General features: G+C 37.1%; 10 protein-coding genes across 12 annotated transcripts; 6 read left to right on the top strand and 4 right to left on the bottom strand.

Moving 5' to 3' along the window:
* The first annotated feature begins 215 nt into the window (after positions 1 to 215).
* Positions 216 to 1,684, top strand: LOC129794289 (dehydrogenase/reductase SDR family member 4-like). Its single transcript, XM_055835075.1, has 3 exons — positions 216 to 277; positions 373 to 667; positions 1,514 to 1,684. The coding sequence occupies exons 1-3, from the start codon at positions 216 to 218 to the stop codon at positions 1,682 to 1,684; spliced, it is 528 nt and encodes a 175-aa protein (XP_055691050.1).
* LOC129794146 (dehydrogenase/reductase SDR family member 4-like) lies at positions 1,681 to 2,982 on the top strand. Of its 2 annotated transcripts, none has more exons than XM_055834783.1 (4): positions 1,681 to 1,984; positions 2,050 to 2,452; positions 2,518 to 2,652; positions 2,730 to 2,982. In XM_055834783.1, the coding sequence occupies exons 1-4, from the start codon at positions 1,923 to 1,925 to the stop codon at positions 2,898 to 2,900; spliced, it is 771 nt and encodes a 256-aa protein (XP_055690758.1). In that variant the 5' UTR covers positions 1,681 to 1,922; the 3' UTR covers positions 2,901 to 2,982. The 2 variants fall into 2 exon arrangements, with proteins under 2 accessions (XP_055690758.1, XP_055690759.1); XM_055834784.1 differs by having other exon boundaries at positions 2,708 to 2,982.
* A 334-nt stretch (positions 2,983 to 3,316) lies between these two features.
* Positions 3,317 to 4,496, top strand: LOC129794288 (dehydrogenase/reductase SDR family member 4-like). The gene is made up of 4 exons (XM_055835074.1): positions 3,317 to 3,378; positions 3,441 to 3,843; positions 3,933 to 4,067; positions 4,133 to 4,496. The coding sequence occupies exons 1-4, from the start codon at positions 3,317 to 3,319 to the stop codon at positions 4,301 to 4,303; spliced, it is 771 nt and encodes a 256-aa protein (XP_055691049.1). The 3' UTR covers positions 4,304 to 4,496.
* A 445-nt stretch (positions 4,497 to 4,941) lies between these two features.
* On the top strand, positions 4,942 to 5,940 carry LOC129794287 (dehydrogenase/reductase SDR family member 4-like). Its single transcript, XM_055835073.1, has 4 exons — positions 4,942 to 5,003; positions 5,070 to 5,472; positions 5,580 to 5,714; positions 5,770 to 5,940. Exons 1-4 carry the CDS (start codon positions 4,942 to 4,944, stop codon positions 5,938 to 5,940), a joined length of 771 nt encoding a protein of 256 aa, XP_055691048.1.
* A 72-nt stretch (positions 5,941 to 6,012) lies between these two features.
* On the bottom strand, positions 6,013 to 6,822 carry LOC129794155 (EKC/KEOPS complex subunit bud32). The gene has a single exon (XM_055834795.1). The coding sequence runs from the start codon at positions 6,748 to 6,750 to the stop codon at positions 6,070 to 6,072; it is 681 nt and encodes a 226-aa protein (XP_055690770.1). The 5' UTR covers positions 6,751 to 6,822; the 3' UTR covers positions 6,013 to 6,069.
* Positions 6,823 to 6,894: 72 nt separating this feature from the next.
* LOC129794086 (pentatricopeptide repeat-containing protein 1, mitochondrial) lies at positions 6,895 to 9,156 on the bottom strand. The gene is made up of 2 exons (XM_055834694.1): positions 7,247 to 9,156; positions 6,895 to 7,180 (listed from the first exon to the last, which is right to left on the bottom strand). Exons 1-2 carry the CDS (start codon positions 8,873 to 8,875, stop codon positions 6,938 to 6,940), a joined length of 1,872 nt encoding a protein of 623 aa, XP_055690669.1. The 5' UTR covers positions 8,876 to 9,156; the 3' UTR covers positions 6,895 to 6,937.
* A 32-nt stretch (positions 9,157 to 9,188) lies between these two features.
* LOC129794063 (phosphatidylinositol 4,5-bisphosphate 3-kinase catalytic subunit beta isoform) lies at positions 9,189 to 17,315 on the top strand. The gene is made up of 9 exons (XM_055834651.1): positions 9,189 to 9,584; positions 10,059 to 10,316; positions 10,391 to 10,783; positions 11,983 to 12,680; positions 13,909 to 14,727; positions 14,813 to 14,989; positions 16,188 to 16,665; positions 16,734 to 16,853; positions 16,931 to 17,315. Exons 1-9 carry the CDS (start codon positions 9,420 to 9,422, stop codon positions 17,057 to 17,059), a joined length of 3,237 nt encoding a protein of 1,078 aa, XP_055690626.1. The 5' UTR covers positions 9,189 to 9,419; the 3' UTR covers positions 17,060 to 17,315.
* Positions 17,316 to 19,075: 1,760 nt separating this feature from the next.
* Positions 19,076 to 22,956, top strand: LOC129794081 (protein white). 2 transcript variants are annotated; one of them, XM_055834687.1, is made up of 6 exons: positions 19,076 to 19,396; positions 20,619 to 21,167; positions 21,234 to 21,571; positions 21,633 to 21,954; positions 22,037 to 22,681; positions 22,752 to 22,956. In XM_055834687.1, exons 1-6 carry the CDS (start codon positions 19,328 to 19,330, stop codon positions 22,851 to 22,853), a joined length of 2,025 nt encoding a protein of 674 aa, XP_055690662.1. In that variant the 5' UTR covers positions 19,076 to 19,327; the 3' UTR covers positions 22,854 to 22,956. The 2 variants fall into 2 exon arrangements, with proteins under 2 accessions (XP_055690662.1, XP_055690663.1); XM_055834688.1 differs by lacking the exon at positions 19,076 to 19,396 and adding an exon at positions 20,465 to 20,552.
* Positions 22,957 to 23,374: 418 nt separating this feature from the next.
* On the bottom strand, positions 23,375 to 24,795 carry LOC129794136 (gastrula zinc finger protein XlCGF7.1-like). Its single transcript, XM_055834773.1, has 4 exons — positions 24,365 to 24,795; positions 24,132 to 24,303; positions 23,751 to 24,057; positions 23,375 to 23,544 (listed from the first exon to the last, which is right to left on the bottom strand). Exons 1-4 carry the CDS (start codon positions 24,714 to 24,716, stop codon positions 23,536 to 23,538), a joined length of 840 nt encoding a protein of 279 aa, XP_055690748.1. The 5' UTR covers positions 24,717 to 24,795; the 3' UTR covers positions 23,375 to 23,535.
* Positions 24,796 to 24,843: 48 nt separating this feature from the next.
* LOC129794122 (aldo-keto reductase family 1 member B1-like) lies at positions 24,844 to 26,062 on the bottom strand. The gene is made up of 2 exons (XM_055834753.1): positions 25,919 to 26,062; positions 24,844 to 25,848 (listed from the first exon to the last, which is right to left on the bottom strand). Exons 1-2 carry the CDS (start codon positions 26,030 to 26,032, stop codon positions 24,961 to 24,963), a joined length of 1,002 nt encoding a protein of 333 aa, XP_055690728.1. The 5' UTR covers positions 26,033 to 26,062; the 3' UTR covers positions 24,844 to 24,960.
* Between the last annotated feature and the right edge of the window lie 436 nt (positions 26,063 to 26,498).

Genomic DNA, 26,498 nt, shown 5'->3' with positions numbered 1-26,498 from the left:
ATTGAGAAGACAATCTTTGGAATAATAAAGTACAAGATAAAGTTCTTATATGAATATTCGAAAAAAAGGCTATGACCTAAAACTTGTTAATCGTTACCTTTAACAGAAAAAAAGCCTCGTATGTGCAATATAAAAGCAAGTACAGAGAAATCTGAAACAGAGTCTGTGAATCTATAGAAACATAAGCAAAGCATTTTCATTCAGTTAGTAGTGAGATGGCGCATAAAGGTGAACGATTTGTGGGAAAAGTGGCTGTTTTAACAGCATCAAGTGATGGGTTAGTTGAATTGAGTAGCTTTAAGGGCTTTGAGTGATTAAAAAAACTTATCAAAAATGTCTAAATACTCAAGAAAAAAATATATATAATTTTAGGATTGGATTAGCCATTGCTAGAAGGCTGGGTTTGGAGAAAGCTAAAGTGGTTTTGGGTTCTAGAAATATAACTAAAGTCCGAAATGCCGTGGAACTACTTAGAAAGGAAGGAATTGATGCAATTGGTGTTCAGTGTCATGTTGCAAATGCAGAAGAAAGGAAAAATCTCCTTGAAGAAGCTGTAAAACATTACGGAGGAATTGATATCCTTGTATCCTGTGCTGGCACTAACCCCAATCTAGGATTTTTAACTGAAATGTCCGAAGCGGCCTTCAGCAAGATTTTCGATACAAATGTAAAATGTTCCTTTCTCATCGCGAAAGAAGTTATTCCTTTTATGAAACTCCGTGGAGGCGGAAGTATACTTTTCTTGTCATCAATTGCGGCATATAAATACTATCCAGTAAGTGTTAATTCAATTTTTCAGTCATTAAATTAAAGTTTAGTTCATTTTACTGAATCAAAAAAATAAATTTCAGAAACTTTCTGCTTATGGAGCATCAAAAAACTGTCTCTCAGTGCTAGCAAAAGGATTTGCTGGAGCTCTTGCTCAGGAGAATATTCGAATCAATTGCATTGCACCTGGACCCATTGATACTAACTTTATGACCTTGGTAAGAGTGATTAGAAATTAATAAATAATGTTCAGTTGCACAACATAACTACAACTTGTAGCTCTGCTCAATAAGTTTTTTTAATTGCGATTTTAATCTAGAAAATTGTCAGATTTCACTGAATGAGGTGCTAAACTTTTGATTTTTTTTATTTTTTGAAAACTTCCTTGAAAGAAATCTGTTAAAAACCAATTATCAATCATAATTAATTAATTTTTTTTATTAACAAAGAAATATTTTATTTTCAAAGAAATTCAGGATAATATGGCATGAGCTTAAGAAGTGTTATGCCATCTGAGTCCAGCATAAATACTTTTAATTAAACATTCTTACTCTCAATTCACACGCAGAAAATATAATTCTCAAAAAATCTTTTTAAAATTCTATTAAATTCAAGTTTTTAAAAACAGTAAAGCCTTCAAACCATCATAATGTAATTAAATGTTGTAAAACCTTTTCGTAATGGTTGAAGTACAAAATATTTGTTTTTCATAATGTAATAAATGGATTACATGTTTCTTTTTCAGGTGGAACAAACACCGGAATATGAGCATGAGCTCAAATATGATATGCCGATGAAGAGAAAGGGCCGCCCGGAAGAAGTTGCAGGACCAGCAGCATTTCTTCTCTCAGACGATGCGAGTTTCATTACGGGAGAAACGTTGTTAGTAACTGGTGGAATGCAAAGTAGAATTTAAATTTTTCCACATCCAGGTGTTTATTATTGAAAAGATTAAAAAGAATATATTACCTACTAATAAACTATAGGAAAAAATGTACTAATTAAGTTTTATTACAAAAATCACTTTATAGCTTAATTTTAATGATCACTACACATAGGTTGATGTTCAAAGTAATATAAAAGTGCGATATACACAGTGAGGGATTCAGTTGTAATTTGTCAATTGAAGAGATCATCAAATTAAATTAGTACTAATGTCGCATAATTGTAAAAGATTTGTGGGAAAAGTGGCTGTTTTAACAGGATCCACAGATGGGTTAGTTTATTATTAAAATTTAAACCAAAGTTCCTAAATTTATCTTCATAATTGAATGCTTTTAGCATTGGACTAGCCATTGCCAGAAGATTAGGACAGGAAGGAGCAAAAGTAGTTGTGAGTTCCCGAAACATTGAAAATGTGAACAGAGCTGTTGAAGAACTTCGTAAAGAGAATATTGAAGTTATCGGAGTGAAATGCCATGTATCCAATAAAGAAGAACGAGCAAATTTATTACAAGAAGCAATTAATAATTTCGGAGGAATCGACCTAATAGTAGCTGCAGTTGGTGTTAATCCTTTTATTGGATACATAACAGAATGCCCTGAAAGTGCTTTCGATAAGATATTTCAAGTTAATGTAAAGGATTCTTTTCTCATTGCCAAAGAAGTTATTCCTCATATGAAGAAACGCGGCGGAGGAAGTATTCTTTTTCTATCTTCGATTGCCGTTTACAAGGATACCCCAGTGAGTCATCTAAAAGTATAATTTTTATTTTTTTTATAAACTAAAATAATAATTTTTAATTCTAGCTTATTGGCGCATATTCATCTTCAAAAACGGCTATTTTGGGACTCACTAAAGCATTTTCCAGAGCTGTCGTTGCGGACAACATTCGCGTTAATTGCCTAGCTGCTGGAATAACTGATACAAAATTTATAGCTAGGGTAGGTACCTGTATTGAAAAATAGTTTATAAAAAAATTAATTTTTATTGTTGCAGTAACTAATCTCTCTTCCTGCAGCCAATGAAGGTCTCGGAATTCTATTCTGCGGTTAAATATGACACACCAATGAAGAGAATAGCACAACCGGATGAAATGGCAGGACCAGCCGCCTTTCTCCTCTCAGATGATGCTAGTTTCATTACAGGAGAAATTGTAATTGCAGCAGGAGGAACACAAAGTCGTTTATAGGAAATCTTATAAGGTTAAACAAAAAACTCTTTGACTCTTAATAGAATAAAGAAATCTTTAAATAAACATTTTCTTGTTAAAATTGTTTAATTTTAAATGGTCGAGGCATCAGCAAAAAAATAAAAAGACTATTTCAACCTTAAGAGAAACTGTTTTAAATGAAAATTTAGCTGTTTTTTTTATTATCGTGAAGGAATCATTAAGTCCCAATGATTTTTATATAAAAAAAAAGTAATAAATTTTTCTCTTGCTTTTATTACCATCATTAAAGACTATTAGATGATAAAGTTTTTGCATTAATACGTGAATACATGCCCCACCACATGACAAAATAAGTATTATTTTGAAGGCATTTTCTTAACTTTTAAATTAGTCTAATCCAGATAGCTGAGATAGATTGTATTAGATCTACTAAAATGGCGCATAATTGTGTAAGATTTGCAGGGAAAGTTGCTGTTTTAACAGGATCAACAGATGGGTTAGTTGTTCCTTTTAATTTGATCTTTAGAATAATCCAGAGTAAATAAATTTTTCTTGTAGCATTGGCCTAGCAATTGCCAGAAGATTGGGACAAGAAAAAGCCAAAGTGGTTGTGAGTTCTCGAAACATTGATAACGTTAACAGAGCCGTAGAAGAACTCCGCAAAGAGAATATTGAAGTAATCGGAGTAAAGTGCCACGTATCCAATAAAGAAGATCGAGCTAATTTAATACAAGAAGCGATTAAGAATTTTGGAGGTGTTGATTTAATGGTTGCTGCAGCAGGTGTTAATCCTTATGTAGGATACATAACGGAATGTCCTGAAAGTTCTTTTGATAAGATATTTCAAGTTAATGTGAAGGATTCTTTTCTCATTGCCAAAGAAGTTATTCCTTTTATGAGAAAACGAGGCGGAGGAAGTATTCTCTTTTTATCCTCTATTTCAGCCTACAAGTTTTCTTCGGTAAGTAGCCAACAGTACCTTTAACCTACCTACCTAACTAAACTAACTATGTACATATTTTATTAGGAATAACGTCTTCTATTTCACAGGTTGTTGGGGTTTATGGAGCTGCTAAAACCGCATTATTGAGCATTACTAAAGCATTTTCAAAGGCCGTAGTTGACGATAATATTCGTGTAAACTGCCTAGCAGCTGGAGCAACTGATACAAAATTTTTAAATGGGGTAAATGGAAAATTAGATTTATTATTAATATCTTATTATTCATTTCTTTAATTCGTATTTTTTAGGCCATGAGAGATTCAGTATTCTCTTCTAGTGTTCAAAATGACATTCCAATGAAGCGAATTGCACGACCAGAAGAAATAGCAGGACCAGCAGCATTCCTACTTTCAGACGATGCTAGCTACATCACAGGAGAGACCGTGGTAGTTGGTGGAGGAATGCAAAGTCGTTTATAAAAAAAATGTCTCTTTAGTCCTTAATAGCAAAAGTATCCCGAAACAATCCAAAGATAAGGGCTCCAGCAGAGCTTTGGTTGTTAAGGATCTGTTATTGAATTGATAGTACATACCAACTGTATGTAGAATGCTTTATGCAATGGGTTTTTTTTTTTTTAATAAACTTTAAAATGAAGTGGATGTGTCAAGTCAATGTTAAGGATTCAGCCAAAAATATGTCTAAACTTAAAGGAAAAAATTGAAAATTCTTTTTTTTTTGCATCTGAAACTTCCCTTTACTACATAATTAATTTTCTTAATATTCATGTAAAGAGTTAAGAATGTTGTTTCAATCTTTACATTTAAGTTTTCTGCTAAGCTTTAAATCAATATATTTCTTATCATACTACCCATGTACTGAGAATCATTCAAGTCTTTCTGTGATCTACATAAAAATGTTTCTTACATATTTTTCTGTCTGTTTAATTGGCTCAATAAAGGTTTGAAGAAATAATTCGTACATTTTGCTTTAATTAAACAAATAAAAGCTCTATCATTAACAGCCTAAAAGAAATATTGGAATCCACCTGGCTGCTTATTCTATCATTAACATCAACTCAGCACAGATAGTCCTTAAATCGAATAAAGTATTTGCAAGAATGGCGCATAATTGCTTGAGATTTGTAGGAAAAGTTGCAGTTTTAACAGGATCTACAAATGGGTTGGTTTATTTAAAATACAATTGAAGTTCCTAAATTTTAAAATCCTCATCATTGAATGCTTTTAGCATTGGACTAGCCATTGCCAGAAGATTAGGACAGGAAGGAGCAAAAGTAGTTGTGAGTTCCCGAAACATTGAAAATGTGAATAAAGCCGTTGAAGAGCTTCGCAAAGAGAATATTGAAGTTATCGGAGTGAAATGCCATGTATCCAATAAAGAAGAACGAGCAAATTTACTACAAGAAGCGATAAAAAATTACAATGGGATTGATCTAATGGTCGCTGCAGCTGGAGTAAGTCCCTATATTGGGGATATGGTTGAATGCCCTGAAAGTGCATTCGATAAGATATTTCAAGTCAACGTTAAGGATACTTTTCTCTTAACGAATGAAGTTATTCCTTTTATTAGGAAACAAGGAGGTGGAAGTATTCTTTTTATATCTTCTGTGATGGCTTACGAAAATTCTCCTGTGAGTAGAATTAACAAAAAAACCTTTTAGGGCAGGAAACTGCCTTTAAAACTTTTTACTGAAATTTATTTTTAATTAAACTTTAAAAAAAATTCTTTTTGTTTTAGTATATTGGTCTCTATGGAGCATCGAAGTTAGCTCTATCATCAGCTACAAAAACTTTTGCATGTGCCGTGATTAAGGATAAAATTCGTGTAAATTGCTTAGCCCCGGGACCGATAGACACCAATTTTATGTCTAAAGTAGAACGTTAAAAGAATCAGTTAAGAAATTAGCGTAAATTAATTTTTCTTTCAGGTACAGAAATACCCTCAATACGATTTTGCTATGAAACATCAAATTCCAATGGGAAGAATGGGATATCCGGAGGAAGTGGGAGGACCAGCAGCATTCCTACTCTCAGATGATGCAGGCTACATCACAGGAGAGACTCTAATGGTTGGTGGTGGCATGCAGGCTCGTCTTTAAATTAATTATAAATTTGCATTTCTTCGCTTAAAATGGGAGATGTCTTGAAGAGACGAATAAAAATCTTCAAAATTGGTTAAAATTTATTTTATTTTACCTTTAAAAATAAAAATATCCCGGATGTCCTCTCTATCCCACCATTGTCCTTTTTCTCCCTCTTGCCCGGACTTCCTCGTATTTGCCTACAGCTGATTCTGAGTTCTTCCGGTTGTGCTCTCTGTAGGCCTTAAGGATGGTGGAGAAGAGCTTCGGGGCTGCACTGTGGGTGCTGAGAAGGGCTCTCTCGAGAACATAGAGATCAACTCCTTTTGCCTCATTTGTACTATTTCCCTTGGAGAGTCCAAAGTCAATCATTACCAATTCCTTGCTCCCACTATCCTGGGGGATCATTAGCATATTCGACGTGGTTAGATCTCCATGTATGAGATTATTCTCATGCATCTTTCCCAGGATCTTTCCAACATCCGTGGCGAGTTCTTCCAACTTCTTATCAACTTCCGATGGGGATTCTTCGGAAGAAAGCAAGTTGTTTATGTACTCCTTGGCCGTTTCGGCATCCTCAAAGTACTCCATGTAGATCTTCCGTTCATTGAGATCAAATCCATACACTCGAGGGGTCCTGATGCCGAGATTGGAGCACTTTTCAATGGTTTTCACCTCAGCCCGGATCCGTTCCTTTGTGAGTTGTGCATCGAGTTCCGGATGCCGGTACTTCTTCTGGAAGCGCTCCTTCACCAGGCACTTTTGCCCATTGTACTCTCCAATGTACAGTTTACCCTCTGCCCCTTGTTTCACCAATTGACACGACATACTTCCGAGGAATTACAAGAATTTATGCTGGAAAAAGCGTGCTTCGTGTAAACACCAAAAGTGACGTTTCGCCTTCACAGGGTGTCCCAATTGCACTGCAATTTTTAATTTTCTAACTAAATTTTCTCAAATTAAATAAAAATATTTTTTTAAACAATTTCTAAAATATTTTTAATTACTCTTTTTTCTACAATCGCAACTCTTTCAGCTCCCGCATTAATTTTTTCTCATGCCGAAGTTTGGGATTCTTCTCATCCTCATACCCTTCTGGTTGGTTTTCCTTGAACTGTTTGTAGGGATTTTCCCAGAATTTCCTCAAGATCTCTTCTGTTGATTTATTCTCGAGGTCATTCTTTGCCTTCCACTCTTCCAGCTTCTTCTGGAAACGCTTGAAATCTCTCGTAAAATACCGAATTTCCTTGTAGGGCGTCTGAAAAAAAAAAAATTAAAAATCAGGATTTGACTCAAATTACAAAGGAAGAGGATTCAGCCTTACCCCATGTTTCAGCCACTGCCGACACTTTTTCTCAAACTCCAGGAGATGCTTCACAAATTGCTGATTTGGCCGTATCTGTTCCCATTCGCAGAGATCCAGGATGTACATGACGTAGTTGAAATTGTTTTTACTGCATCCCTGCCGGAGCATTGCACCCAGAATTGCTGCATTGACCCGAATGTCATTATTCTTCATCACCATCAGCAATTCCTCAGCTTCCGCTTGAGTCTGACATCCCAGCGCCATTACGCCGTACGTTACAATATCCGGAAGAAGTTTAGCTGTGTGAATCATCCCAAGGACTTCCTTTGCACTCTCATAGTCAAATCTCATGCTGCGCTTCTTGATGAGAATGTTGAAGAAGTCAATGTCAGCTTTAACATTGAGGTCCTTCATGAAGCGCAGGAGGAGTTTCTCTGCTGCCAATGTTGGTGGGATCACCTCAATTAATTCCGTGAAGGTTTTTATATCCGGCGCAACGTTGCAAATGCGCATCTCCTCGAGAAAACCCGTCATCCCGCCCAAAAGAAGAAGCCTATCTTCTGGTTTCTTCACTTCCCCAAGAGCCACAAGATTGCCCAAATGAGGGGAAGTGGAGATGAGATTTGGTGTTGAAGAAGAATTTTCCGAATTAATCGTTTCAGTAATTTCTGTGGATTCTTCTGGAGATGGATTTTCCGGATTACTGAGCATTTTGGTATTCCGTGCTGCCACAGATCCAGCCAAGATTTCCTTAATTACCCCTTCTGTTGTCTCCAAATCACCAAGGCCACAGTCCCGGACACATCGGAGGAGGAGGTTGAAGGAAAAGGCGTCCGGGAGGAGTTTCCTCGAGCGCATTTTGTGCCACAGCAAGAGGGCATGCCGGAAGCCGAAATCCTTGTCAGCAATACAAGCTTGAAGGAGGAAATTCATGGTGATTACGTCAATCTTGAGCTTCTTGGCGCGCATCTCATCAACAATCTGGAATGCCGTGGTGATGTCCCCACAGCGTCCGTACGCCTTGATCATGGCATTGTAGTTGGTCACATTGGGCTCATAGCCCTTCTGTAGCATAACATCCCTGAGGTGATTGGCACGCTTGAGACCATCTCCGGGCCACGGGGAGGTGGCACAGGCATTGAAGAGCGCCGTGTAGGTCCCACCGGTTACCTTCAGATCCCTCTGCTTCATGCGATTGTACAGCTGGAAGGCTTTGTGTGTGTACCCCAGACGTCCACATGCCCCAATTAGGAGGTTGTAGATGTAGTTCTCAGGCTTCACGCGATCCTCCTTGATCATCCTCTCCTCCAGCACATCGATGGCTTCCTTAATCTTCCGATTCTTGATGTGGTGCTTTATTATATCCGCGTATTGCTTCGTGCTCAGCTGCTGTGACCTACTGGGTTTGTGGGATATCCTCTCATGCTCTGCTACATCCCCAGGATCCTCAAAATCCTCGAAGGCTTCAGCTTGTGTGGCTGGGCCAAAAGTGTCGGGATCAGTGATTTTCGCCACATGTTCCCTCTCAGATTGAAGACTTCTTCTGGCTGTAACTGCCGTGTGGAGCTGCACCCTGGCAGGATTTGTGAAGGAATCCCACGATGGCTTCCTCAGGAGACACAATCTCACAATTTTTGCAATTTGCATCACAATTTTCTTCTTTGTTTACAAAAAAAATTGACCGCATGGAAATTTCTACGTCTCTTTCCTCTACTTTTACTACGCGTAAAGAAATACCGCAGTAAACAAAATCAACCAAATCAACAAAATTTTGTCAAATTCCGGGAAAAACAAATGAGTCATTTTCCTTTTTTTTCATTTCCTCTTCAGAATTAGTTTCTTGTGCACTTTTTTCATGTTTCGAAGGATTATTGCAGGGAAATTTTGCAAAATCAACCAAATCAACATTTTCAAAATGTCTTAATACACCAACATGAAAATCATTTTCTACGCGTAGAAATATTTGCACTTTCTCGATGACAGTGCGTATAAAATATATTTCCAAGAAACCAAAATACAAAAAAGAGCATTTGTGCAAAATATTTTTCGCATTTCCCCCGGAAAATTGTGTGGGAAACAGGGGAAAAGTGTCGTGGGTGCATCGAGCAGTATTATGTGCGTGAAATTGTTGTGTTTTCGTGTGAAAATAATGGTGTAGGAGTTTGTTTTTTTGAGAGAGAGATTTGATTTTATGAAAGAAAAAATGGTGCCCCTACCGCAGCCTTTTGTGGAGTATGATTTTTGGTCCCGCACCGGAAATTCCGCGGATTCCATCGAGTTGACGTGCCTCATGCCCACGGGGATTCTCATCCCGCTCATAACACTGCGGAATTCCACGCTGCAGGACATTAAGGAGGTAAAGAAAATGTTGAAATTAAAAAAAAGTTCTGTCAATTCCTGGAATGATTGATACGCAGCCACATCTGATACGCAGCTGTATTGGTGCATTTAACTCGAACTACCCGGTTTTTTGCGATTTTCTCGCGTTTTTTTGCACTTTTTCTATGCCAAAAGTGTTTATTCATGACCAGGGGCGGGGCTGCGTTGAGTAATTGCGAAAATTGCAAATAAAAAGAATTTCTAGAAAAACAGCGGCGGGCGGCGGCATAAAAAACACCCCCCAGAGTTTTTTTTTTTTTAAATATTTCCCGGAAACAATGCCTCCTGCCACGAACAAAGCAAAAAATAAGAAAATTTAATTTAAAACAGAAAATAAAAATGAATCTGCAATCGCGGCGGAAGTGCTGCGATCAGAGGCGGGTGCCGCCTACTCCTATTTATTTTTGGCGCGAAACAAAATTCAAAAATAAAAATTTTCTCTTTTTCACAGGAATTATGGGAAAAAGCGGAAAAATATCCCTTCTTCGGGCACCTGAGGGACAAATCAATGTACGTCCTGTACGCCTTGTCGGAATTCTCAAGACCGGATGAGCTAACGGATGAATCCAAGAGGATTTGCGATGTCAAACCGTACTTTTGCATCCTCAAAATATCCGAGAAGCAAATCTCCACCAATAACACCCTCAACAAGAACATCAACTACCTTATTGGAAGAGTGCCACATGAGTTCTCCATGAAGAACCCTGAGGTTTGACCATTTTTACATTATTTCTTGGACAGCAGCAAAATCTGTAATCTCTCTCTCTCTTTTTATCCCCTCAGCTGAATGACTTTCGCTACAAAATGAGCCTACAATGTGATCAAATGTCCCAGAAGAGGCAAAAGATGACGTGGACGGATAAGGTGCTGTACCAATTTCCACCACGACTGGCATCAACGAGGGATATCCCCGAAACTGTGCGGGGGCGCTTCCGGAATGATCATTTTGTGTTGGTGGCAAAATTTGAGAATCAGGAAGCGGAGACATCGTTCACATTCAGCGTGAGGTACGACATGACACCACACAAACTCCTCGATACAATTCTCACAAAGAAAGCACTAACAACGAACAAGCAGCTAAACAGGGATCGCGTCAGCGACTACATTCTCAAAGTCTGCGGGCAGGATGAATTTCTCTTTGGGGAATATCCACTCGTGCAATTTCTCTACATCCAGGTAAATTATCCTTTTGTTTAGCCATGAACTGCATTACGTTAAGCCTGGAACTGGAATGAAATGTCTGGAACTCTCTTTATTAGACGTTTAAGAAGCCCCAGAAGCCTTTAATGGTGCTAAGCTAAAGCCTTTAGAGGTTTTAAGAGATCTAAAGAAGCTTCAGGATTCTGTTAAAAAGCTTCAAAAGTCTTCAAAATGCGATTAAAAGCCTTTGAAATCCTCCAGAAGTTATTAAGAATTTTCAAAAGGACATTTTTGGAGCTTTAAGAAATTTTTATTTCTTTTCGAAAGACTGCAGAAGATTTTGAGAGTCTAATAATAATTTTTAAAATTTATTCTGGCGTCATTAAGAAAAGGAAGGGGGGAATCCGGTTAGCGCCAGGAAAATGTCCTCTTATGGGATGAAAAACAGACTATTATTTTCCCAACGTTTCACCTCACTGCGAGGAATTTTTTTTTATTGAAAGTTAGATGGGAAAACTTACAAAAAGCAATACATTACAAAAATATTTTTCATCCAAAACAATTCTTTGACAATAAACAAAACTAAAACTTACTCAATCTTGTCATAATAATCTGTTTTTCTTTCAATGAGAGAACATTTTCCAGGCGCTAACCGGATTCCCCTTCTCCCTTCATCAATTCTACGCTAGTTTTCTCTTCAAAGTCAATAAGAAATATTGAAAAGGATCTAGAAGCTTTAAGGAGTCTTAAAAAAAGCATCAGAATGCTCAGTAGAACGTACAGAAATCCTCAAGAATCTTCAAAGGGTTTTAAGATTTTTTTTTGGGCTTTCAGAAGTCTCTTAAATTCTTTGATAGTCTTCTGATAAAATATGATTGTTCCTACTGCCAGTAAACAAATGATTGAGTCAATAAAAGCTCAATAAATATTGATTGATCATCGATTGATCAATAATTGGTCAATTATTGATCAATCTATCTGTTGTAAAGCACCACGAAAGCCCTCTTTTACTTGAAAAATAAAACTTTATAATAAAAGGATTAGCCCAGATTTTTTGTTGTTGATTTCTTCGCAAAGTTTAACTTCAAAATTATCTAGAAAAGTTAATTTTTAACCAAAATTCTTGAATTTTATCCGTAATGAACTCTTCGTTTAATCGAATCTATTCGATTTTGTGTCCAATCTGGATAAAAATTAGGCAACAGAATTAATCCAAAAAAAATCTGAATTTTCAGGATACTTTATCGCGCAATGGTGTCCCAACGGTGGTGACGCAATCCATAAAGAATTTATCAGTGTTCGAGGATATAATCTACCAAACGCCCGAATCCCTCGAACGGATCAATCACAAATCTCGTGCAACGCTTCAGCATCACAATTCAACGACAACACTGCGAAAAAAGACAAAGTACACCCTCTCGTGGGACATTCATGAGCGCTTTCAGTGCATGATAAATCAAATAAAGGATCTCAATTGCGACAAGAGTCGCACAGTGGAGGTTGGCATACAGGTGGGCCTCTTTCACGGTGGCAAGTCACTGTGCGAACCAAAACAAACCACCGAGAGGATTCTCAATAGTGAGGGTTTTGCGGAATTCGAGGAGACGCTCACATTTGATATTTTCGTGTACAACATCCCCCGTATGGCGCGTCTGTGTATGGTGGTGTATGAGACGGCAAAGAGTGCCAAGGGTGGGGGTGTACGATCGCGGAGGATAAGGGATAATAACAGGGATATGTACATCAATCCACTTGTGTGGGTGAATACGACAGTATTTGACTACAAGAATCAACTGAAAACGGGTGCAGTCACCCTGTACTCGTGGGCATATGCCGAAGATTCCCAATCGGATGATCTTCTGCATCCCCTTGGGACGGTGGAGCCAAATCCCAGGAATGACAAATGCTCAGCAATCACAATGACCTTTGACAAGTGAGTACAGCTGCAATTTGACCTTTCTAACGTTGTCTTAAATTAGTTGGTATACCACAATCGTGGTGAACATTAAGTATTGGAATCGTCGGAAAAATCGACCACCTCAGATCAGGCTTAAACTTGGTATGAGCACGTTTTGGACATCCCACATTGCGAAAATTTTTGATCCGGACATCCGGTCGTCCAAACTTTGCCTTATATCTCAAAAATGGTAATAGATAGAGACATCCAGTTTGAAGTTTTCTATAGAAATGTGGGTGTAAAATTTTGTTTTTTCCGAATTTTCAAAATCCAAGATGGACGCCGTCTACCATTTTGAGCTACTGTCAACCACTTCCCTTATAGCTAGAGGTCTGAAATTTTAGTATGCTGTAGAGCTCAGTGAGACGTTTTCATCGATAATTCATACTTGAAAATCGGTCAAGCCGTTTAGCAAATATGGCGGCCTAAAGCAAAAAGTGTTTTTTCAATATAACTTGAGAACGGCTTGACCGATTTTGACCAACTCAGGCTCAAATCAATGGTTTCGAGAAGCTCTACAACTGTTTAGAACATTCCAAATTCCAAAAAGTGCCGCAAGAGGCGCTAAAAGCAAAAACAAAAATTGCCTAACTTTAAGGGGCAATATCTCCGAATCCCCATTATAGATTTCTTTTAAATTTTGATATGTTATAGCCTGACTCAATATCTGCCACCAGTCCGAAAATGAAAAAAAATCTATGTCGCCGTTTAGAAGATATGGCCATTTCAAAAATAATTGAATTTGAAAAGTTCTAAGAGCCATATCTCTTGAACGGCTTGACCGATTTTGCTCAACTTGGTATCAAATTAAAGGTTTTGCAATTGTCTATAACTTTCTAGAATATTAGAAACCTCTAGAAGCATTCCTTGATGACTAAAAGTGCAAAAAACTGTTTTTGTGAAACAAAAAGCCGCCATTTTGTGTTCTGGAGGTGACTTTGAAAATTATTAAAATTTATGTCAATTTATAGCCTGTTTTAATACCTTTCCAAAACTAGTCAAGAAATTTTTGTAAGTGTTATAGAACTTGAGATATAGGTAACCATTTTTGTCTTTCAAATTGATGAATTTCGTAAAAAAAAAATAAACTTTACCTTGCTCACAAATCGCATTACAACGCATAATTAAACTTCTACACGATGTGGGACGCCAACTCTTATAACTGGACGCGTTATGATTGACTTTTAAATGTTTTCACTTTTAGCTATTCAACGGACAATACGATAATGTATCCGTCAGAGGATAAAATTCTCGAGCATGCGTCACGTTTGGCGAAGCAGGACAATCTCAATAGGGACAGTGCACAGGATACGCGAACAATACGTGAGATCCTTTCGCCATATTTGAAGAATGATCGTCTGCATGAGATGCACGAGCAGGAGAGAAATGCAATTTGGGCAAAACGCTACGATTGCCTTCATGATGAACCCGAAGGTTTGCCGTGTCTCCTCTTTTGCGTTGAGTGGAATGACAAGAATGAGGTGTGCGAGATTACGAGTCTCCTCAAGAAGTGGAAAGGTGTCTCAGTGGAGCGGGCCCTTGAGTTGCTTGACTATGCGTATGCAGATCAAACGGTACGACGTTTTGCTGTAAATTGCCTTCGTCGTGTACGCGATGAGGAGTTGCTGCTCTACCTCCTGCAGCTGGTGCAGGCGATGAAGCATGAGTCGTACTTGTATTCGGATCTCGTTGAATTCCTCCTTATTCGGGCACTGAATAACCAACGCATTGGGCATTTTCTCTTCTGGCACCTACGGTCGGAGATGCAAGTGCCATCTGTACAAATAAGATTTGGCTTAATACTAGAGGCTTATCTCACGGGGAGTCAGGAGCACATCCCCATTTTGCTTAAGCAAATGCAATGTCTCGAGAAGCTCAAGGAGGGCTCGGAGCTGGCCAAGAGGGGGAATCGTGAGAAGGGCAGGGCTCTTCTGCAGGAATTCTTTGGCGACAATCACGTCTCAAATACCATTTCCAACGTCGTCAGTCCCCTAAATCCCAGCTTTCGGTGTAGAGCACTCAGGTGGGAAGATCTCATTATTTTTGCATTTTATTTAAAAAAAGTTTTAACACTTAAAATGAATTCTTCTTTTTTTAACACAAAAAAGAACGGACAAATGCAAAGTGATGGACTCCAAAATGCGCCCACTGTGGATTGTTTTTGAGAATGCAGACATCCATGGAGATGATATTTATGTGATTTTCAAGAATGGCGATGATCTACGACAGGATATGCTTACGCTTCAGATGCTTCGAATAATGGATCGAATATGGAAGAGTCATGGGTGAGTCTATATTAAGATTTTTCTCCAAGGAGTGTAGCTAGAAATCTTTTCTAGGAAATGTGTTTTTTTTTTTAAATTATTTTAAGACGTTAAAAATGTATTAAAAAAATGACTTGACATTTATTTACAAGCAAAACGATTGATTTTTCACTTTTGACGTTACTTTTCTAATATTAGAAGTTGTTTTTTAACGTTTGACATTTCTTTTCTGACATTTGATGGTGTTTCTTAAACACGGAAGTTTTTCCCTAACATTTGACGTTCGTTTTAACGTCTGACGCTTCTTATTTAAGATTTTACACATTTTCTTTACTTTTAACGTTTCTTTTACAATTTTGGCGTGTTTTTCTAACGTTAAATTGTGCTTTTCTTAACATTTGACGTTTCTTTTTAACCACTCACATATTTTTTTAACGTTTGACGTTTATTTTGTAAGTTTGACGTGTCTTTTAGGAATTTGAAGTTTGTACACTTTTTGAATAAACTTTTTTTTTCCCAGAATTGTTTAATGTGCTTCCCGGAAAGTGCCTTAAGTGCATGGAAGTTGTTCAGGAAGACTGTTCAATGCATCAGGAAGATTCTAAGGGATTTTAGGAAGTTCCTTTTAAACTCCCGGCTGATCCTTGATGTCATCTTTGGGTCTGTCCATTTAAGAAGTCATTTTTATCAACTCAGATTTTGACCCAAAGATGACATCAAAGATGAGCCTAAAGTTAGAAAAGGAGGTTCCTAAAATACCATAGAATCTTCCTGATGCAATGGGAAGGATGACTATACAACTTCCAGCCACTTTTGGTACTTTCCGGGAAGCACATTAAACAGTTCCGGGAAGAAAAATTTATTTAAAAAAAAAGTATAAACTTCAAGTTGTTGTGTCATTTCTAACGTTTAATGGTGCTTTTTTAATCTGACGGTTTTTTTAAAATTTACATATTTTTTAACATTTGACGTTTTTATTTATAATTTTGACATGATTTTTTCTAGTTACAATAGAAGATTTTTATGTTTCTTTTGAATGTTTAACGATGTTTTCGAATTTAAAATATTTTTATAAAACATTTGATTTTTCTAAATTATTTTTAATAAAATTTTTAGCATGAAAATAATTTACTTTAACCTCTAAAGAAAAACCTTAACTTAATTCCTTTTGAGCCCTCTTTTAAAGACTTTGCTTTTTAATTTTTCTTTTTAAATTTAGCTACGATTTTCGAATGAATCCGTACAGCTGTATCAGTATGGAGAGACGTTTGGGGATGATTGAGGTGGTACTCAATGCAGAAACAATTGCCAATATACAAAAGGTCAAGGGGATGTTCTCAGCGACGTCACCCTTCAAGAAGGGCTCCCTGTTGGCTTGGCTGCGTGAGCACAACACCACAGATGAATCTCTTCAGCGAGCAATAACGGAATTCACGTACAGCTGTGCCGGATACTGCGTAGCAACGTACGTACTTGGGGTGGCGGACAGGCATTCGGACAATATCATGGTTAAGAAGACGGGGCAGCTCTTTCACATTGATTTTGGCCATATTTTGGGGCATTTTAAGGAGAAATTTGGCTTTAGGCGGGAACGTGTGCCCTTTGTGTTGACGCATGATTTTGTCTATGTCATCAACAATGGGCGAACGGATCGGGAAGCGGATGAATTTAGAACTTTTCAGAATCTTTGTGAGACTGTAAGTAAAAAAAAAATATTTTGTTTTCAAATGAGAGAATCTTATTCTTTTTCTTCTCTCTTTTCTAGGCATTTCTTATATTAAGACAACACGGATGTTTAATACTCTCATTATTTGCAATGATGATCTCAACTGGACTACCAGAATTGTCTTCAGAGAAGGATTTAAATTATTTAAGAGAAACATTGGTAAGTATTACCTACTCAATAAACAAGAAGAGAAATAAAACATTTTCTGTAAATTCTTTTCCTACAACAATTTTCAGGTTCTAGATTTACCCGAAAATGAGGCACGTGAGCATTTTAGATCAAAATTTAGTGAAGCTCTTGCAAATTCATGGAAAACCTCACTCAACTGGGCATCCCATAATTTCTCCAAAAATAATAAGCAGTGACAATATTTTACACTTTAAATCATCCTCTAATCCCCGCCGCCCCCATGGCAGTGTGTCAAGGAGCTGAGAGAGAGAGAAAAAAAAAGTTGTAGTTAAGTTTATAATTTTTAGAAATGAAAAAAAAAGAAGAATTTTCACATGGGCATTGCGAATGCAATTTACTAATTCACAACTAATTTAATTTTGTGCGAATGTGAATGCAAAATGAAAGTGAGAGAGAAAGAAATAATTAAAAATAAAATTATTTTCCACTGGAGTGTTTTGGGTTATTATTTGTCTGTAAAACGTTTGAGAGGGGTTGGACAAATGGGGTAAATCTTTAAGAAGTTTCGTTATGGGATTTTTCATTGATGGATTTCCACAATACTGATCCGAGGCAGTTCTGTGATCAACGCAAAGGATTAAATCTCATGTTTTATTTTATTTCAGAGATTCCAGATTAAAAGGAATTCTATTTTGTAGGTAATTTATTGACAAAGAATCTGTGATGAATTACACACCATCAAGAAAATTTGAATAGAAAAAAAACTGATATTTATATTCTGTTGAAAATAATTGGAAAAAGTACTCAAATTATACAGAAAAAACGCGTTTGGGAAACAAATTGAAGAAAATTCGACATAATAAACTTTAAAATATACAAGAAGATTGCTAAAATTATGTCAGAATTAATTAAAGAATGAAAATTTAATTGAAAATACGTGCTTAATTTTGCTGAAAAAAATTTTAATTTAAGAAAATTATAAAATGGCCTAAAATTATCAAAAACAGCTCAAAAATGTTCTAAAACACTTTCGCAGTTTTATTTATTCTAGCTTAAGATTATTTTCTTTCGAGATATTTATTTTTTTTGGTTAATTTATTTATTAATTTCTTTCAGCAATACATTTTTTTTTAATTCTTGTATCTTTTTCTCGCGATATTTTCTATTATCCAGCGACGTTTTGCCCGGAAATTAAATCAATAATTTGATTGTTGAAATGCTCCCCACATGATAATTAAATCGCGTGTGTGGACTTGTTGGACCTAAAATTCAGTTTTATTGGCCTAATTCTGCTTTTGAAATGAAATGTTTTGAAAGTGAAAGTCATGATTAACATTGAATAAATTGTATTATTTTTGGATCTAATTGTTGGAGTTTTAATTGTTGATTTTTGACTGTGAGTCACCCTAAAATAAATCTGAAATTGGAAAACAATTCTGATGATTTTTGAAAAGAATATAGAGGACATTGTTGGGAAATATGTTGAAATAGAAGAATAGGCACAGAAGAACATTTTCTTTAATGAATTTAGATAAATAAAAGTAGCATAAAAAGCTTTAATTTACATTAAAGTCAAATAGATTTGGTTAAAGAAAACTTCTAGAACTTTTTATGTGAAATTATTAAGAAAGTTTAAAATTTATTTTTCTAGACATTTTTTTAGTTGAATTTCTCATGCTACAATTAATAAAATCGTGCTCAAAATGAATGAATTTTCCTTAAATGATTTTTTTTTGCATTTTCGCATTTTCATAATAACAAGAGTTTATGAAAATAAGCAAAATCACATTTCTAATTCTATGAAGATTCTAAAGAAGGAAATTTGCTCTAGAGATTGGTTTGTTTAGAAACTTGTTTTATGCTTTAAGGAATCTAATAGATAAATTTTTAATTGAAATTAATTAGAAATAGTCCCTAATAGAGAAAAAAAAGGATTAATAAATTATAAAAAGAAAGAACCCTTGCCCTTTATATCCCTTGCCACCCCTATATGGATACCTAAATCTAAATATATCGAGCATTAGTGACAAGGTGATGTACCTACAAAAAAAAATGAGAGAAAGGTCACTGAATTTAATGAGGTTGGAGAATAAATCTTAAAATTTTGCAATTTACGCGATAAAAATCTCACTGTGGGATCTCTTTGCGTCTCGCAATTCTAAATGACCGATAATGTGGATGAAGAAAAGTCTATTTGCCCGTATTCTCGCGTGTATGGAAGCATCGTACAGCTCCACAAGCCACCACAGTTCAGTCGTGAGGAAACTGTCGAGTGGTGAAGTGTGCTAAAGAAGAACAATCTTAGAAGGTGTTTTGTGGGAGATATTTAACATAATTTCTATTGATAAGACTTTTTTTTAAAAATATTCTTGCTTCTTTTTCATTCTCTCTGTTGAGGAATGTGATTTTGCGTACAATTTTCTGACTTTTAGAGGTGTTTAAAAAAAATTAAATTTTAAAGAGCGAAGAAGAAAAAGTGAAAAAGAGTTTAAAAGTTTGGAAAAATGACCATCGGTTTCGAGGAGAATGAGCCTCTTCTCAATGGAGATGCTCAAAGTAAATCACTATTCTCGGTAAGTTTTATAATTTTTCTTCCATCTTAAATTGGAAAAAAATCATTTAAAGGAGAATTAAAAGATTTATTTTAAATGAGAAGAAAAATTTCTTTAAAGAAAATTGATTGAGAAATGTCTCCGTGGAATTACGAGCTATCGGATTTCCTCTCTGCCGCGATTTTCTATGGTTTCTTCCCTTTGCAAATTCAGTCTGTTAGAGCGCCCGCAAAAGAATGCAAGAAGGGAATCAAAAGTAGAAATAAAATTCTCTTGGAGTGCAGTAATTCATGCGGGATGAAAGTGACATGGCCCAAATATTTACACGCACGTCTACTTTCCTTATCAAAAGCTCGACTTTTGGTACATTTACCATATCATTCCCCGTGTGTATATGGGAGGAAAACCAATCACAAATAGAACTTTTGTGTTGAGCTCTTCATTGTTGTAAAGTTAAGAAGAGAAATAATGTGGCGGATTTAATTTTTTTGTGAGAGCTCGGAAGTTTTAATGGTACGCATCTTTCGTGATAAGAAATTTTAAAAAAGAATTTTTGGTGGATTTTGTAAAAGTCAAGGGAGTTCAAATTTTGTGAGAATCAGGTGGAAACACGAAAGAATTTAGCTGTGTTTCTTTCAGACACAGCTTTTTTCTTATTTAAAGATTTGAGAACTTTTGATAAAGAGAAAGTGAATATCTTTGTTAAACTTTCTCATGCAATGGCTTTGCGGATTTACGTGCTAGCCATGTGGCGGGATGGAAAACTAAGAAAGAATGGGAAGAAGCACAAAAAGCACGATAAGGTATAAATTGAGATATTATTTATTAATGTATAGAAAGTTATGGGAATAAAAAGAGCATTAAATGGGCTTTAAAATTACTTCAAATTTAAGAATATTGCTTTTTATTTTATATAATATTTTTCTCATTCTACGTAGATCTTTGGAGGTTCAAAAGGTCCGAATTGAGCCACGTTCCCCTAGATATTTTTCCGTTAAAAGTCATGGACTATATTCCTTTTTTAAAAAAATCGTGATCAATTATTTTTCATTGCATTTTCAAGGGAAGAAAAAGTCACGAAAAGTTAGAGAAAATTGTAAGAAAAAATAATCAATTTGCGCCACTTTATCATTAGTTGAAAACTTTGGGATCTTTCAGAAGGATGTACAGACAAACGGTTAAAATAGAAGATTTCAGAATTTAATCCTCACGTGATAATTATTTTTTCCTTTTCCTTTTTTAGTATCCAGATTTAACGGAAACCACCAATCATCGTGAGTCCTATGGGACAGTGAAAATTGGCATTCAGCAGCCAGTGGAAACGCGCAATCTCATCTACACGTGGGACAATTTAGATGTCTTCGGAGAGGTGGCATCACAACCAAGCAATGGTGGCCTATGCACGCGAATGCGTCAATGTTTCTCTGGGAAAAATCGCACTCCAATGCGAACCAGGAAGCATCTGTTGAAGAATGTCTCTGGGTATGCCCGTAGTGGGGAACTTTTGGCCATTTTGGGTAGCTCCGGTGCCGGGAAGACAACTCTGCTCAACACATTGGCTTTTCGTTCCCCCACGGGAATTCACGTATCCAGCAGCAGTGTTCGTGCTCTCAATGGTGTCCCACTGACGGCATCGGATCTCCGTGCAAGATGTGCCTACGTGCAGCAGGATGATCTCTTTATTGGGTCCCTCAGTGCGAGGGAGCATTTGATCTTCCAAGCTCTACTGCGAATGGACAAAGACATTCCGTACAAGCAGAAGTTGGCACGTGTGGATGAAGTCATCAGGGAGGTAAAGATTTATGAACAAATTTTCTCCGCAGATGTTTGATTTTTTTTTCGATCTATTTGCTTCCAGTTATCTCTGACAAAGTGCCAGAACACTGTTATTGGTATTCCGGGTCGGATCAAAGGTCTCTCAGGGGGTGAGAAGAAGCGTCTATCATTCGCTTCAGAGGCTCTCATTGATCCTCCATTGCTCCTTTGCGATGAACCCACATCGGGGTTGGATTCCTTTATTGCACACAATGTTATACAGGTGCTGAAGAATGTTGTTGAGAAGGGTAAAATAGTCATCTTGACAATCCATCAACCATCCTCTGAGCTCTACAGTATGTTTGATAAGCTTCTCCTGATGGCTAATGGTAGGGTGGCTTTCTACGGAACTCCAGCACAGGCTTCGCAATTTTTTATGAGGTACATCTGCGTTGTAGGAAGTTTTGGAAAAATTTGTTAAAAAATGTATTTTTTTTCTCAGCGTTGGAAGACCTTGTCCTCCAAATTACAATCCAGCAGATCACTTCATTCAGGTTCTGGCAATTCAATCACATCATGAAGAGGAAAGTCGCGAGAGCATTACTAAGATCTGCGATGCGTACGATCGCGATGAGATCGCTAGCGATGTTAAGAAAACAATTAAGGATCAAAAGTGCAATGATGGTCTTCCTGTGATGATCGACGGTGGTGTTATGCGCTACAGAGCTCCGTGGATGGTGCAAATTCGTGCGATCCTCTGGCGATCATGGATTAGCATGATAAAGGATCCCATTCTCATGAATGTTCGCCTCTTTCAGACAGTTGTGAGTTTTTTTTTCTCAATCTTTCCTGAAATTCTGGACTATTGTCTGATCTACAGACGCTTCTTTTTTTTATTTCTAACAGACGGTGTCCTTCCTCATTGGATTGATCTTCTTCCAGCAGAAACTTGATGAGACCGGTGTGATGAACATAAATGGAGCAATCTTCCTCTTTCTCACCAACATGACGTTCCAGAATGTTTTTGCCGTTATAAATGTCTTCACAGGTGAACTTCCGGTATTCCTACGTGAAACACGGAGTCACCTCTATCGCCCCGATACATTCTTCCTGGGCAAAACACTCTCGGAATTGCCACTCTTTATCGTCATTCCCATCATCTTTACTGCCGTAGCTTATCCAATGGTTGGCCTTATTGGGGGTTTCTATCACTTCTTCATTGCATCGTGCATTATGGCCCTCATGGCGAATGCAGCCACATCATATGGATACCTCATTTCCTCCATTAGCTCCTCCACTTCCATGGCACTCTCCATTGGGCCACCCGTTGTAATTCCTTTCCTCCTCTTTGGTGGATTCTTCCTCAATTCTGCCTCCGTTCCCTTTTATTTCTCCTGGCTGAGCTATTTATCGTGGTTCAGGTATGCCAACGAAGCTTTGCTCATTAATCAGTGGGCTGAAGTTGAACCCGGAGAAATTGCCTGCAATCGTGCCAACATCTCATGCCCTGCTTCCGGAACTATTGTCCTCGAAACGCTCAACTTTAGTGAGGTAAATCTACTTACAATCCTTAATTTTAATTTCTTTAATTAATTTAATTTATTTAAAAAAAAATTTCCAGGATAACTTCATGCTGGATATCGGAGGATTAGTCTTCCTTCTCATATTTTTCAGATTTCTGGCTTTCCTCGCATTATATTACAAAGCGAGGAGTAAGGAGTAATTTTAGAGGATTTATTTTATTATATTGGTTTTTAAATAATTGAATTTTGTGCCTAGAAATCTGCTGAATGCTGATAAACAATAAAGGTTGATATTTTTTGCGATTTTTGGTTTTTCTTTCCTGTAAAATTCATCCATTAAAATTAAAATTTAGAAAATTTTACTTTGTTGCTTAGCGTGGGGCTAGTGTTGATTGTTAAAAATAAGTGGATTTACCAACCAAGATTTAGCCATGTTTTACGGGCAGAATCATCGTCTAGCTGGTCCAAAGAGGAGTTTCTTGCCCAGAAACTAATTTCTTTTCTGTGCTGTTTAATTTTTAGCCCACGATTGAGGCTTTCTTCAAAATTTCTCCAAAAAGGTTCCAAAAACCTGTGCTTTTTCACTAGATTTTTCTTTCTCAATCTTCATTTTTAGAGCACAGAATGTAACTTCTGTCATTCCAGGTGTTGCATTGATTTTGGAATGCCATGCTCGAATAGTTCCATTATTTCTATGCAGTTACCATACTTTTCCATGGGATAAGCGTTTAAAAAGTATATTTTAAAGTTATTATATTATACGTTGAATTAACGATAGAAATAAAAAAGGAATAAAATTATTTTAACACGATAAAATTAAATTAAAACAAACTCCTTAGAACGTCTCCTTTCTTGATGTAGGAAGAAATTGTTTACACGTCTTCAAAGATCCTGAAAAGAGAGATACTTAATGTTAAAATCTAAGCAAATAAAGGGACGACCGTGGACAATGAATGAGTTTCTTAAAGATCGGATTTTCGGTCTGAAGCTCGGTAAACTATATTTTATTAAAGGCCAACGTTCCGGACTATTTAAGTTCTTCCTCAGGATTTTCCTCAGAAATTCTAAGCATTCTAAGGCTACCCTCATCTTCATACCTCAGCTTCTATTTTAATTCCTACATGTGTAGCGCTGTGGGCATTGAGGTAGGCCTTCCTTGCGAATGCCATCCCACAGATTTGGCATGCAAAGGGCTTCTCTTTGATGTGGACGTTCATGTGCCTCTTGAGACTCAGTGGGTATTTGAATTTCTGACCACACACAGAACATTCAAAGTTCCTGCTGTAATCGTGAGTAACCACATGATTCTTATGCATACGCTCATTCCATGTCATTTTGCGACAATGCGGATATGGGCAAATGAATGGTTCCCGGACGCCTTTCTTTACCTCCACGCTGGGTTTACTAATAATTAATAAAAGAAATATTTTTTATAAAAACATTCAGAATTTTAAAAGAAATATTCTTCTGGACAGTACCTATTGTGGAGAATTTTATTGTGATTCTCAAGTTGAGCTTTATGGAGGAATTTGCGATTGCAGGGAGAACATTCGTAGCTCTTATCACTGATGTGCTTCATGAGATGGTGTTTGAGACTCTCCGCTGTCTCAAACACCTTCTGGCAGATGTTGCAGGGCAAAGGAAGCAAGTCTGGAAAGAAAAATTAATTAAATCCCTGAATCGTGATTTTAGAAGAGGAGGAAATCCTTACCAGTATGGGTATTCCGATGCTTCTTCAGTGGAGTTGGATGCCGGAACTTTTTATCACAAATATCACATTGAAGTGTTCCCAGCTTCCCATTTTTCCTCTTCCGCTTTTTCCCTTTCACCGTACATTTCTCCCCTTCAATTTCAGTGATCTCAAACTTCACAAGAGCCTCCGTTTCCGCCTGCGGAGCCTCTTCTTCAGGTTCCGGAAGTTCTTGCTTTATTTGGCATGAGAAGTTTTTCGTTGATGCTTCATCATCTTCGAGGATTTCTTGTTTTATTACAACGGGAGCTGCTTCCTGACATGAATACTCATCTTTTACAACAACACCATCGACAAATATTTCATTCTTCATTTTTTAAAACACGATAAAACAAAAATTATTTACAACAAAACAAAATACTCGCACATGTCGCTCATTACTATGAAATGAAGTTGTGTGAGTGTTTGACAGAGCTGACAGTTTATTGAAAGACTTGAAGTTATCGTCAAATCATATATTTTTGCGTGATTGCTTTGAATCTCAACGGTTGCAAGGGTAAAAATTCATATTTCTGGAATCTCTGAAAATTGCTGGAAAATCATCCCGGGAGCTCAATTTAGAATTCATCGTGGAACGGGAAGAACTTGTGTGTGGTGTAGTCTGTAAAAGGACACGTTCTCTCACCAGAATTGAAGGATTGCATAGTGCAGAGATCCTCCGGGCTTAGTTCAAAATCAAAAATCTCAATATTGTCCTTCAGCCGTTGCTTATTTGCAGACTTTGGAACGGGAGTTGCACCCAGCTGGACCAGAAAGCGCAGAATAATCTGTCCAGGAGTCTTACCATACTTCTTTCCCAGGGCAATTACTTTCTCATCTAATAGAGCCGGACGAGGGAAGTTGGGATTTTTTGCAGCATAGTGAGGTCTTCCCAAGGGGCTGTACGCAATCAGAGCAATATCGTGCTTGGCACAGAAATTCCTCAATGGTCCTTGATTTATGCCGGGATTACACTCCACTTGATTGGCCACAGGTTTCACCGTACAGTTGGCAAGGAGACGTGTTATTTGGGAACTATTAAAGTTCGATATGCCAATACTGCGAACGAGGCCCTTATCCAGGAGACCCTCCATAGCTCGCCAAGTATCCAAGTAATCGGTCGTGGTGAAGAGGAGTTCACCTGCAGTACTCTTGGGTGCAGTGTCTTCATCTCCATGATACTCCATGCCCATTGGTGTATGCATCAAGTACAAATCAATGTAATCCAGCCCTAAATTAGCAAGAGATTTGCGACAGGCTGCTTCCACATTTTCCGGATCATGATGAATATTGCTGAGCTTTGTCACCAAGAAGACGTCCTCTCTCTTCACAACTCCTTCGGCTATCTTTGCATTCACAGCTCGACCGACTTCTTTTTCATTCTTGTACGAGAAGGCAGTGTCCAAATGACGATATCCTATGTCAATTGCGTACTTGGTGGTCTCCTCACATTCCCCTTCGAGAGACTGGCCAGGAAATTGGAATATCACCAAATTACAAAACTTTTTCTGATTGTGAACACTCCTTCCTACTTACCAGATATGTTCCCAAACCCAGCTGGGGCATTTTCTGCCCATTTTGCAAAGTCACGAGAGTCACCATTCTCCGGATTGTTGAGATTTTCCTGATAAGAGTGTGAAAAAATACCATTATCCACACTTTTGTGAGGTTACCTGCCTCTGTTTAGGTTATGTCGAGTTAAAAAGAAACGGTTAAATCTGTAGCCGGTCTTTTTTAACCCTTTAAGGTTTTTTGGGTCATACGCTGACCCAAACATGAAACATTTTATTTTTTCAATTATTTCTTAATGTAATTGTTTTTCCATGTTACAAATGCATCAAATTCACGCATAAGGGGTCAAAGAAGACGTTCTGAATGAGAAAAGTCCTCTAAAAAAAATCATAGAATAAAAATCGCGATAAAAGAGCGCATGTTTCAATGTTTTTATGTTTCACGTTGGACGTTAAAGGGTTAATGTAATCTTTCATTTTTTTATTTGTTTCGTCGTTAGATTTATAGATAGTCCTTAAAAACTCCTAGAAGTCTCCTAGTCCTGAAATCTCTAATGGAGATCTTCTCAAACCTACAAGGAAGCGTCCCTCTTACTGATAACTGC

Source organism: Lutzomyia longipalpis, chromosome 3, assembly GCF_024334085.1.
Source record: "Lutzomyia longipalpis isolate SR_M1_2022 chromosome 3, ASM2433408v1".
Classification (NCBI taxonomy): Eukaryota; Metazoa; Arthropoda; class Insecta; order Diptera; family Psychodidae; genus Lutzomyia; species Lutzomyia longipalpis.
The sequence above is the reverse complement of the archived record's forward strand: the minus strand, read 5'-3'. Positions and strand labels throughout refer to the sequence as shown.

Bases quoted from the DNA above. Each gene is read 5' to 3' on its own strand.
- LOC129794289 (XM_055835075.1), top strand. From the start codon at position 216: ATGGCGCATAAAGGTGAACGATTTGTGGGAAAAGTGGCTGTTTTAACA. The intron at 278-372 runs GTTAGTTGAATT...ATATAATTTTAG, and splicing joins TTAACAGCATCAAGTGATGG to GATTGGATTAGCCATTGCTA. The intron at 668-1,513 runs GTAAAATGTTCC...TTTCTTTTTCAG, and splicing joins GCAAGATTTTCGATACAAAT to GTGGAACAAACACCGGAATA.
- LOC129794146 (XM_055834783.1), top strand. From the start codon at position 1,923: ATGTCGCATAATTGTAAAAGATTTGTGGGAAAAGTGGCTGTTTTAACA. The intron at 2,453-2,517 runs GTGAGTCATCTA...TTTTAATTCTAG, and splicing joins CCGTTTACAAGGATACCCCA to CTTATTGGCGCATATTCATC. The intron at 2,653-2,729 runs GTAGGTACCTGT...CTCTTCCTGCAG, and splicing joins ATACAAAATTTATAGCTAGG to CCAATGAAGGTCTCGGAATT.
- LOC129794288 (XM_055835074.1), top strand. From the start codon at position 3,317: ATGGCGCATAATTGTGTAAGATTTGCAGGGAAAGTTGCTGTTTTAACA. The intron at 3,379-3,440 runs GTTAGTTGTTCC...TTTTTCTTGTAG, and splicing joins TTAACAGGATCAACAGATGG to CATTGGCCTAGCAATTGCCA. The intron at 3,844-3,932 runs GTAAGTAGCCAA...TCTATTTCACAG, and splicing joins CAGCCTACAAGTTTTCTTCG to GTTGTTGGGGTTTATGGAGC.
- LOC129794287 (XM_055835073.1), top strand. From the start codon at position 4,942: ATGGCGCATAATTGCTTGAGATTTGTAGGAAAAGTTGCAGTTTTAACA. The intron at 5,473-5,579 runs GTGAGTAGAATT...TTTTTGTTTTAG, and splicing joins TGGCTTACGAAAATTCTCCT to TATATTGGTCTCTATGGAGC. The intron at 5,715-5,769 runs GTAGAACGTTAA...TTTTTCTTTCAG, and splicing joins ACACCAATTTTATGTCTAAA to GTACAGAAATACCCTCAATA.
- LOC129794155 (XM_055834795.1), bottom strand. From the start codon at position 6,750: ATGTCGTGTCAATTGGTGAAACAAGGGGCAGAGGGTAAACTGTACATT.
- LOC129794086 (XM_055834694.1), bottom strand. From the start codon at position 8,875: ATGCAAATTGCAAAAATTGTGAGATTGTGTCTCCTGAGGAAGCCATCG. The intron at 7,181-7,246 runs GTAAGGCTGAAT...TTTTTTTTTCAG, and splicing joins GGCAGTGGCTGAAACATGGG to ACGCCCTACAAGGAAATTCG.
- LOC129794063 (XM_055834651.1), top strand. From the start codon at position 9,420: ATGAAAGAAAAAATGGTGCCCCTACCGCAGCCTTTTGTGGAGTATGAT. The intron at 14,728-14,812 runs GTGGGAAGATCT...AACACAAAAAAG, and splicing joins TTTCGGTGTAGAGCACTCAG to AACGGACAAATGCAAAGTGA. The intron at 16,666-16,733 runs GTAAGTAAAAAA...TCTCTTTTCTAG, and splicing joins TTCAGAATCTTTGTGAGACT to GCATTTCTTATATTAAGACA.
- LOC129794081 (XM_055834687.1), top strand. From the start codon at position 19,328: ATGACCATCGGTTTCGAGGAGAATGAGCCTCTTCTCAATGGAGATGCT. The intron at 21,168-21,233 runs GTAAAGATTTAT...ATTTGCTTCCAG, and splicing joins TGGATGAAGTCATCAGGGAG to TTATCTCTGACAAAGTGCCA. The intron at 22,682-22,751 runs GTAAATCTACTT...AAAAATTTCCAG, and splicing joins AAACGCTCAACTTTAGTGAG to GATAACTTCATGCTGGATAT.
- LOC129794136 (XM_055834773.1), bottom strand. From the start codon at position 24,716: ATGAAGAATGAAATATTTGTCGATGGTGTTGTTGTAAAAGATGAGTAT. The intron at 24,304-24,364 runs GTAAGGATTTCC...TTTTCTTTCCAG, and splicing joins GCATCGGAATACCCATACTG to ACTTGCTTCCTTTGCCCTGC. The intron at 24,058-24,131 runs GTACTGTCCAGA...ATTAATTATTAG, and splicing joins AATAAAATTCTCCACAATAG to TAAACCCAGCGTGGAGGTAA.
- LOC129794122 (XM_055834753.1), bottom strand. From the start codon at position 26,032: ATGGTATTTTTTCACACTCTTATCAGGAAAATCTCAACAATCCGGAGA. The intron at 25,849-25,918 runs GTAAGTAGGAAG...TTTCCTGGCCAG, and splicing joins TGGGTTTGGGAACATATCTG to TCTCTCGAAGGGGAATGTGA.